Genomic DNA, 10,215 nt, shown 5'->3' with positions numbered 1-10,215 from the left:
GACCTTCTAATAATAAAACTATTTAAAATAAACTCCTTAAGGGAGCTGTATATGCTCAAAAGTTGTTGCTGCTTCTGGAAACCTGTCTGCTTTGACTTCATATCTAGTGTTAATGTATTCATTCTTTTAACGTATTGTAGCCTGGAATATTTAATGTGCATACTCATTGTATCTCTGTGTTGGAGATTTGATAAAAAAAATAAATAAATAAATTATTCCTGTGATAGAAAACGTTGTGGCACCAAGATACGCTACTATGAAGGGGAGCCCTTGGGTTTGCTATAGCCCCAGGGCCCTATGTGTTCTTAATCCGGGCCTGAGTGTCAGAGTGCGACAGGGCAGCACATCCAACACGCTGTGCCAACCACAACCTCCCTCCCACTGTTTGTTTTTCGAGGGCGCATAGAAGGAAGGGGATTTGTAAAGGAAAGAACAATTTCCTTGGTATGAGCTCTGGTGCGGAGGGCGATATCAGATCAAAGCTCTCGGGCCATCGGGCAGTAATTCCTCAAACATGAGGGGCTGTCGGAAATCTTGCTTTTCAGCACCTGCCAACAAGAATGCCATTTTGCAATGTTTCTCACTAAGCTTTGTATTTTTAGAAGAATCTTTATTAAGAATTTTGTCACTTTCAGTTTTGTAAGGCATCAAGATTTGTGAATACATATAGCGATAAGAGCAACTGAATCAGAAAACTTGGTGGATAAATCATTTAGACAAGATCTTGACTCTTAAAAAAAACTTAATCTTGACTCTTTTTTCAATTTCTTAAAAAAAAAAAAATTAACTAAAATGACATGTATACAACATGGTAGCATTATTTTATTATGGATTTAAGTTCAATTTACAAAGGTAATTACTAATGTATAGGATATATTGACAAAAAAGCATGACACTAAAATGATGCAATAAACATCAACATAAAACCATAAACTACATAATAACTGATAAATACTAATAAAAACTAAGAAATTTCGATAAAAAACCATCAACTATGAGCTGTTACATTGGGAATTCTGTGAATGCCAGTTTAGGGTTTAGGTAAATTACAAGATATTTTTTTCACTTCCAAAAACTGTACATGTAACAATATTTTACTGTAAAATTGTATATTGCAAAATTACTGTAAATTGTGAAATGTCTTGTTGTAACGATGCGTCACTCGAAGTGGGATCCATAAGCAGGCTTTATTACAATTGTGGTCAAACAGGCACGAGCTTGGTGTAGTATTTGGCAGTTCTCAGTTGTTCCAGGGCTGCAGGGACCAGAGGTAGGGGGTATCGAAACTTAACAGTAATCTCATTCAAACCTCGGTAATCAATGCATGGCCGAAGACCTCCATCCTTCTTCTGCACGAAGAAGAACCCAGCAGACGCAGGTGACGTCGAAGGCCGTATGAAGCCCTTGGTTAACTCCTCCTCGATGTACTGCTTCATGGCTTCCGATTCAGGCTGGGATAGAGGAAAGATACGACCCTTAGGGGGTGTTGTACCTGGAAGTAGGTTGATGGCACAGTCGCAGACACGATGAGGTGGCAATTTAGATGCTTTGACTTTACTGAAGGCCACCGACAGGTCGGTGTATTCAGGAGGGAGGTTGAGGTCATGGGGTTTCTCCTCTGATACAGTAATGGACTGGACAGACAGTGGTGAGACATTAGCGAGACATTTGGGGTAATCACTCGAAGTGGAATCCATAAGCAGGCTTTATTACAATCGTGGTCAAACAGGCAATGGTCACATACCAGCAAACACAGTGACGGGGGGTAAACACAATCGTTGCCAGTAAACAGGCTAGAGTCGGGGCAGGTGGCAATGAATCACAACTCAGAGACAAGGCGTATAATCCAGAAGGCAGGTAGCAGAGTATCATAAACGAAGTACAGACAGGGTCACAACAGGCAGGCAAAATAGAGAAAAACGCTCAGAAATGTAAACCGCAGTAAAACAAGACTTCGCAATGAGCTGGAAGGAACAGACTGTTTATATAGGCCAGCTGATGGGCTACAGCTGGGCTAGGTGATCAGTGCCAGATACGGGGCTGATGGGAAATGTAGTGTGAGAGTGTAAGAGTCAATATTCGGGTGAGGGAGCCCTCTGATGGTCGGAAGAGGGAATCACGGAGTTCGCCTCTGTGACACTTGTTAGATTTCTTATAGTTTTCCACCATATATATAGTAAGGTAACTTACTAATCAACCAGTCAACAGGTTCTTACCATAGCATTTTTACAGTCTTTTACATTTGAAATTACAATATATTTTGTTCAGTGTAATTTTTGCTTTATTACAGGAATCTCCGTCTGCATATCTACCTTCAGTCTGGTGGCTATAGCCATTGAGAGGTACAGTGCCATTTGCGACCCACTAAAGTCTCGGGCATGGCAGACCCGATCCCATGCCTACAAAGTCATCGCTTCCACCTGGGTCCTGTCCTTCCTCATTATGACACCCTATCCCATCTTCAGCACGCTGGTGAAGTTCACCAAGCCCAACAATATTACAGCTCACATGTGCCGCCATGACTGGCCGAAGAGCGAGGTGGAGCAAGCGTGGTAAGTGCTCATATGCTTTTATTTTATATGACAGTTAAGTGGAAAAAGGACATGACCTAGATGGTCGCCGTGATTTTGCCAAGTAAGACATGTTCCTGGATCAACATCTTTTGTTGATCCTGGATCAACATTACTCGCCAAAAATATAGACTAAACCCAATCCCTACCTCTAAACCTAACCCTACCCACAATGTATTCCTAAAATCAGTGTGAAATGATAGCTGATTAACAAGGGTGTAGAAGCACCTAACCCTGATTGTAAGCCTAAAACAGATATTTCCTGAAAAGTTATCCCTCAATTCTGATTGGTTAATTGGAATGTTGTTCCAGGATCAACAAGGATGTTGATCCAGGAACATGTTGTACTTGGTGAAATCACGTTCACCTGACCTAGATCAGACTCAAATCTGGTTCCTCCAGAGCCAGCAGTGCATATACAGTATATGTCCTGAGCACATGCACAAACCACTACAACACAGCTCGGACAGTTACATCAAGTGTCAGGCTGCGATGCATGAACTAACAATATTTTGAAGCAATTTTTTGATAGGGTCATAGGGTTTACACTACCAAAGATTTCCATAAAAATATTAAGCAGCTCCATTGTTTTTAACATTTGAAATGATTCTTGAGCAGCAAATCAGAATTTCCAAAGGATCATGTGACACTGAAAACTGGTGTAATGATGCTGAAATTGCAACTTTGTAAATAAAATAAAACAATCAAACAAATAAAACAGTTATTCACTCGAAGTGGGATCCATAAGCAGGCTTTATTACAATCGTGGTCAAACAGGCAATGGTCACATACCAGCAAACACAGTGACGGGGGGTAAACACAATCGTTGCCAGTAAACAGGCTAGAGTCGGGGCAGGTGGCAATGAATCACAACTCAGAGACAAGGCGGATAATCCAGAAGGCAGGTAGCAGAGTATCATAAACGAGGTACAGACAGGGTCACAACAGGCAGGCAAAACAGAGAAAAACGCTCAGAAATGTAAACCGCAGTAAAACAAGACTTCGCAATGAGCTGGAAGGAACAGACTGTTTATATAGGCCAGCTGATGGGCTACAGCTGGGCTAGGTGATCAGTGCCAGATACGGGGCTGATGGGAAATGTAGTGTGAGAGTGTAAGAGTCAATATTCGGGTGAGGGAGCCCTCTGATGGTCGGAAGAGGGAATCACGGAGTTCGCCTCTGTGACACTTGTTAGATTTCTTATAGTTTTCCACCATATATATAGTAAGGTAACTTACTAATCAACCAGTCAACAGGTTCTTACCATAGCATTTTTACAGTCTTTTACATTTGAAATTACAATATATTTTGTTCAGTGTAATTTTTGCTTTATTACAGGAATCTCCGTCTGCATATCTACCTTCAGTCTGGTGGCTATAGCCATTGAGAGGTACAGTGCCATTTGCGACCCACTAAAGTCTCGGGCATGGCAGACACGATCCCATGCCTACAAAGTCATCGCTTCCACCTGGGTCCTGTCCTTCCTCATTATGACACCCTATCCCATCTTCAGCACGCTGGTGAAGTTCACCAAGCCCAACAATATTACAGCTCACATGTGCCGCCATGACTGGCCGAAGAGCGAGGTGGAGCAAGCGTGGTAAGTGCTCATATGCTTTTATTTTATATGACAGTTAAGTGGAAAAAGGACATGACCTAGATGGTCGCCGTGATTTTGCCAAGTAAGACATGTTCCTGGATCAACATCTTTTGTTGATCCTGGATCAACATTACTCGCCAAAAATATAGACTAAACCCAATCCCTACCTCTAAACCTAACCCTACCCACAATGTATTCCTAAAATCAGTGTGAAATGATAGCTGATTAACAAGGGTGTAGAAGCACCTAACCCTGATTGTAAGCCTAAAACAGATATTTCCTGAAAAGTTATCCCTCAATTCTGATTGGTTAATTGGAATGTTGTTCCAGGATCAACAAGGATGTTGATCCAGGAACATGTTGTACTTGGTGAAATCACGTTCACCTGACCTAGATCAGACTCAAATCTGGTTCCTCCAGAGCCAGCAGTGCATATACAGTATATGTCCTGAGCACATGCACAAACCACTACAACACAGCTCGGACAGTTACATCAAGTGTCAGGCTGCGATGCATGAACTAACAATATTTTGAAGCAATTTTTTGATAGGGTCATAGGGTTTACACTACCAAAGATTTCCATAAAAATATTAAGCAGCTCCATTGTTTTTAACATTTGAAATGATTCTTGAGCAGCAAATCAGAATTTCCAAAGGATCATGTGACACTGAAAACTGGTGTAATGATGCTGAAATTGCAACTTTGTAAATAAAATAAAACAATCAAACAAATAAAACAGTTATTGTAATATTTTACAATATTGCTGTTTTTACTGTACTTTTGATCAAAAACATCAAAAACATCTTTTAAACACAATGTTTATTTGTATACTAATGTGCTTAAAATGATTGTCTGTTGTAATCAAGAGCATGCCACAGATGCTGTCTTTAGAGCTTAAGTTGTTTTGAACTCTGAAAATCTCCTTTAATGGGAAAATAATCCTGTTATCACTCATATAACATCATTGACTGTCTGCGTTTGTCTCAATATGAGAGGCAAAGACAGAGAAACGGAGACAGGGTCATTCTGCAGCACTCTGATGAGGAGCCGGGGTCTTAAACATCAGCTGGGTGCCTCTTGTGGCACATTTATGTTTTATAACAGCTGTTGCTAGGTAGACAGCAACGGACAACAACAGTACTCTCTCTCCATGTTCCATGCTCTGAGTTTGCTTGTAAACTTTTCTTATTCTTTCTGCTTATTCTGTTACAGCAATAACCCACGAGAGGCTGGGCATAATAAGGGTTTTACTACAGGGAAGAGGTGTTGTTAGGCCCATCACAATGTTCCCTTCAAGCTCTGCGAATGCATGATCACATATTTCTGAGGATAATTATTGATATTTAAATTAATTCAGAATTAGAATCAGAATAAATAAATATTTTGTTGAACAAACAATGTTTTGAATAATCTAAGCGAAACAGTTTTCATTAAATCAGACAATAAGTGGCTACCCTTGGATAAAAGTGAGTGGGATTATTTATATTTTAAAGGAATAGTTTGCTGAAAATTTGAAAAATGAAAATTTGCTGAATGTATACTCAACCTCAGGCCATCCAATATGTAAATTGGTTTGTTTCTTCATCTGAACAGATTTAGGGAAATTTAGCATTACATCACTTATCCACTAGTGAATGGGTGCCGTCAGAATGAGTCCAAACAGCTGATAAAAACATCACAATAATCAACAAGTAATGTACATGACTCCAGTCCATCAATTAATTTCTTAAGTGAAAAGCTGGCGTGTCTGTAAGAAACAAATCAATTATTAAGGCATTCTGACTTTAAACTATCACTTCTGGCCATAACCTATAATAACGCTTCCTCTAGTGAAAAAGCACATCCCCTGTTGTCCTGTCATCAAAATACACTGGCATATTTGTTTTAAACTGTTTTGGACTGTTTTCACTTGTAAACGGTGTTTGATCTGGCATATTTCTCTCCTGATTCATGTGAGACCAATATTTCATTGGAGAAAACAATATTATGGATAGAAGACATATATTTTAGTTGTAAGCATCAATTTGAAATTAAAAACGTCTTAACTTAATGTTTTAACTTCACAAGACATTAATTGATGGACAGCTGTTTGGACTCTCATTCTGACGGTACCCATTCACTGCAGAGCAAGTGATGTAATGTTAAATTTCTCCAAATATGTTCCCATTAATCTTGGAATCTTGAATGGCCTGAGGATGACTAAAACAAGGTTTCAAACTCTTTTCATGTCCCCTTGTGTTTCAGGTGCATCCTGTTGCTATTTGTTCTGTTCTTCATTCCTGGAGTGGTGATGATCATCGCTTATGGGCTCATTTCTCGAGAACTCTACCGTGGAATACAGTTTGAAATGGAGCAGAAGAAGGGACAGAGTGGTGAGACATTTATGAAGTCAATAACACATTACAGTCTAATTTAGTGTCATGTTTTAGCAAGCCCCAGACTGTCCCATAGGGTACTAACTGCGCTAGTCACTGTGATTGTATTACATGACCTACCCTGAGGATTTATTTGTTTGTGTGTACAGTCATGTCCATCTGTTTGTGAATGAGGCTCAATTTCCTAAGTAATGAAATGCGACCTATTGGATTTTCGAAATATAATTGCAGCTGTGCAACATTTCCGCAACCACCCATAAAAAAGCAATAAGAAAAAAAAGCAGGAAATATAAACTTGAATATTACCCTTAAATTGCTCATTGATGGAGCTCTTACAAGTTAATATCTGCTGGATTGCTTAGATTATGTCCCCTCCTGAATTCTGCTGTTCTACGCTAAATCACATTCTATTAATGTTATAAGTATGCCCCCATTTCCCCTGTGCTGCAGTAATTGCATTCAAACACTCCAGCGCTGAGTCACCACTCTACCATAAATGCTTTCATTTGAATTAGTGAAATGTCATTTCCTTTCCCATTTTATAAGTAACAATTTGTGCAAAAAAAAAAAAAAAAGGAAACTCAAGAATGTCAAAATACAACCTGCTGTGGGGTCTTATGAAGGTTATTGTTTAGTGAAAGACACAAGGGTTGGGAATCATAAATAATGTAACGATTCTGATTCCACTTCATGATTCCAGTTCCTTACTGATTCATTTCATTAATAGAATCATTAAATAATTAGTCTAAATTAGTCCTATATATTACAGAAGAATACCCCCCTTTTCATAGAGTATTACTCAAAAAAATTCTAAACTCTTGTCCAAATGTTTAACTACTATTTAGATCAGTATGTTTATTTAAGTCTCATGAGCCTTAATTATACACACTACAGAAATAATTCTTGAATTATTTCGACTAGGATATGATGGAAGTAATGATTCAGCCAAGAACTGTTCTGAATGATTCAGTAATTGAATGAGTCATTAAAGAAATTCAGACTCATAACTGAGTCGTTTTGACTAATTTATTAAAATGAATCTGACTGTAAGAGTCATTTGATTGTGACTGATTTGATTCATTATTTCAGCTTGAAAATCTGTATTCTTTTTTTCTTTTCTTTTTTTATCCAAAAATTATCCCTTTGGTATCGTCACTTAATGGTCAAGTGTGATAATCTGCTATATAAAAAAAATAAAAATAATAATAATATAATTATTATTATTATAAATGTATTTTGTTTCAATAATGTGTATTCTTTAATACATATTATTGAATACATATTATTGAATATGTATTCTTTAATATTTCATATTTTAAGGAGATTTCATGGTACTATGCAAAATTCACCTCTAAATTATGGACTATTTATTTCTACATAAAATAATACACATACAAGAAAAAAAAATCATATTATTTCAATTAATTTAGTGTTTAAATAAAAACAGAGCAAAGGATGTAGATTTTACCCCTCCCCAAAAATTGCTCTGTATTTTCATATCTTACTGTTCATTTCCTATGGCGGCCATTTTTTGACCAGAAAGATCACAAGTGTTTAAGACCATTTAGCCTTTTCTAATCATGTCGGCAATTTTGTGTTCATATAGCAAGTACCACAGAACTCACTAAGTTCCCCTTCAGGAACTCGAGCTGCGTCGAATGCTTTGGAATAAAGGCACATCCGGCCAGCGCGCCTGTTAGCTTTTGCTCTTCAGCGAGCGTGTCTGTGGTGTGTGTGTGAATGTATGCAAAGCACTCAGTCAGTAAAAAAAGTTAAGCGAGAAAAAAAAAAAGAATGGCAAAATCAAAAAAGAATGTGGCGAGCGGACGGCGTTACAAGTCGTGTGTTCCTCCTTGCCCACGTTATATCTTGGGTGAGGATTCACATGATTTGTGCGTCATCTGTTTGGAAGCGGCGCATGCACGGGCAGTTCTCGAGGGGGCTGCCTGCCATGATTGTGAGCTTCTCCCGCTAGCCGTTACTTCATCGTTCCGAAGAAGGATGGGGGGTTGCGTCCGATCATAGATCTGCGTCTACTGAACCGCGATTTCAAACGATTTCGGTTCAAGATGCTTACAATCAAACAGATTGTGTCTCAAATCAAGTCCAAGGACTGGTTTGTCACGATAGATCTCAAGGACGCATACTTCCGTGTATCCATTCTTCCTCAACACAGGAAGTCCCTGAGGTTTGCTTTCGGGGGTGAGGCATACCAATATCGAGTTCTTCCGTTCGGTCTATCACTCTCACCCCGCACTTTCATGAAGTGTGTGGATGCGGCGCTGGCTCCGCTGTGACTCCAGGGCATCCGCATACTGAATTACATCGACGATTGGTTGATTTTAGCTCAGTCAGAGCAGATGGCGGCTCGGCATCAAGATGTCGTCCTTGCACATATGAGAGAACTGGGGTTACGGCTGAACGCCAAGAAAAGTGTACTTTCTCCAATACAGAGAACCACTTACCTAGGCGTAGTGTGGGATTCGTCAACGATGCAGGCACAGCTGTCGCCTGCCCGTATCGAAGTGATTCTCACAGCCGTGAGAGGAGTCAGAGAAGGCCAATCACTGACTGTCAGACAGTTTCAAAGACTGTTGGGTGTGATGGCAGCTGTGTCCAACGTGATACCTTTTGGCCTGCTGTACATGAGACCCTTGCAGTGGTGGCTCAGGAACAAAGGGTTTTCCCCGAGGGGCAACCCATTTTGCATGATCAAGGTCACGCGGCTAGGCTTACGGGCCTTAGACATGTGGAAGAAACCTTGGTTCCTGTCTCAAGGCCCGTCGCTGGGGGCTCCTTGTCGTCGTGTAACGCTAACGACGGACGCCTCCCTCACGGGTTGGGGAGCGGTCATGAGTGGCCGCTCGGCCCGAGGTCGGTGGGAAGGCCATCATCTCATGTGGCACATCAACTGCCTGGAGATGTTGGCCGTGTTTCGAGCTCTAGAACACTTCCTTCCAGACCTAAGGGGACATCATGTGCTTGTCCGCACAGACAACACATCGGTGGTCTCCTACATAAATCGGCAGGGGGGTCTGCGCTCGCGCCCCTTGTACAAGCTGGCGCGCCAGATCCTTCTGTGGGCTCAGGGAAAGTTCCTCTCGTTAAGAGCAGTCTACACCCCTTTGCATCTCAATCAGGGAGCAGACATCCTGTCAAGACAGGGGCTGAGGCCCGGGGAGTGGAGACTCCACCCAGAGGTGGTGGAGCTCCTTTGGGGGGAGTTTGGCCAGGCGGAAGTGGACCTATTTGCGTTGCAGGAAACGACACACTGTACGCTCTGGTTCTCCCTCACACATCCAGCTCCACTTGGGCTGGACGCTATGGTTCAGACGTGGCCGAGGCATCGTCTGTACGCATTTCCCCCGATTGCTCTGCTCCCGGGAGTTCTGGAGAGAGTTCGCCGGGACGGGGTCCGTCTTTTGCTAATAGCCCCGTTCTGGCCAGCCCGAGTATGGTTCTCGTACCTGGTGTCCCTCCTCGACGGCTCTCCACAGGAGATTCCGATCAGGAGGGATCTCCTCTCTCAGGCCGGGGGCACCATTCTTCACCCCCGCCCGGAGTTATGGAAGTTGTGGGCGTGGCCCCTGAGGGGGCACAGCTCATAGCATCTGGTCTCTCAACTGAGGTTGTTGAGACTATACTCCAGTCCAGAGCTCCCACCACTAGG

At 41.3% G+C, this 10,215-nt stretch overlaps 1 protein-coding gene across 1 annotated transcript in view; it reads left to right on the top strand.

Moving 5' to 3' along the window:
- LOC107702999 (cholecystokinin receptor-like) overlaps positions 1-10,215 on the top strand; it is a 31,782-nt gene that overhangs the window by 19,351 nt on the left and 2,216 nt on the right. The window contains exons 3-4 of the mRNA XM_016505490.1: positions 2,291-2,552; positions 6,415-6,542. Coding sequence (XP_016360976.1) covers positions 2,291-2,552; positions 6,415-6,542 — 390 coding nt within the window. The remainder of the gene's footprint in view (positions 1-2,290; positions 2,553-6,414; positions 6,543-10,215) is intronic.

This window comes from Sinocyclocheilus anshuiensis, unplaced genomic scaffold (assembly GCF_001515605.1).
Source record: "Sinocyclocheilus anshuiensis isolate Anshui unplaced genomic scaffold, SAMN03320099.WGS_v1.1 scaffold1094, whole genome shotgun sequence".
NCBI lineage: Eukaryota > Metazoa > Chordata > Actinopteri > Cypriniformes > Cyprinidae > Sinocyclocheilus > Sinocyclocheilus anshuiensis.
The sequence above is the reverse complement of the archived record's forward strand: the minus strand, read 5'-3'. Positions and strand labels throughout refer to the sequence as shown.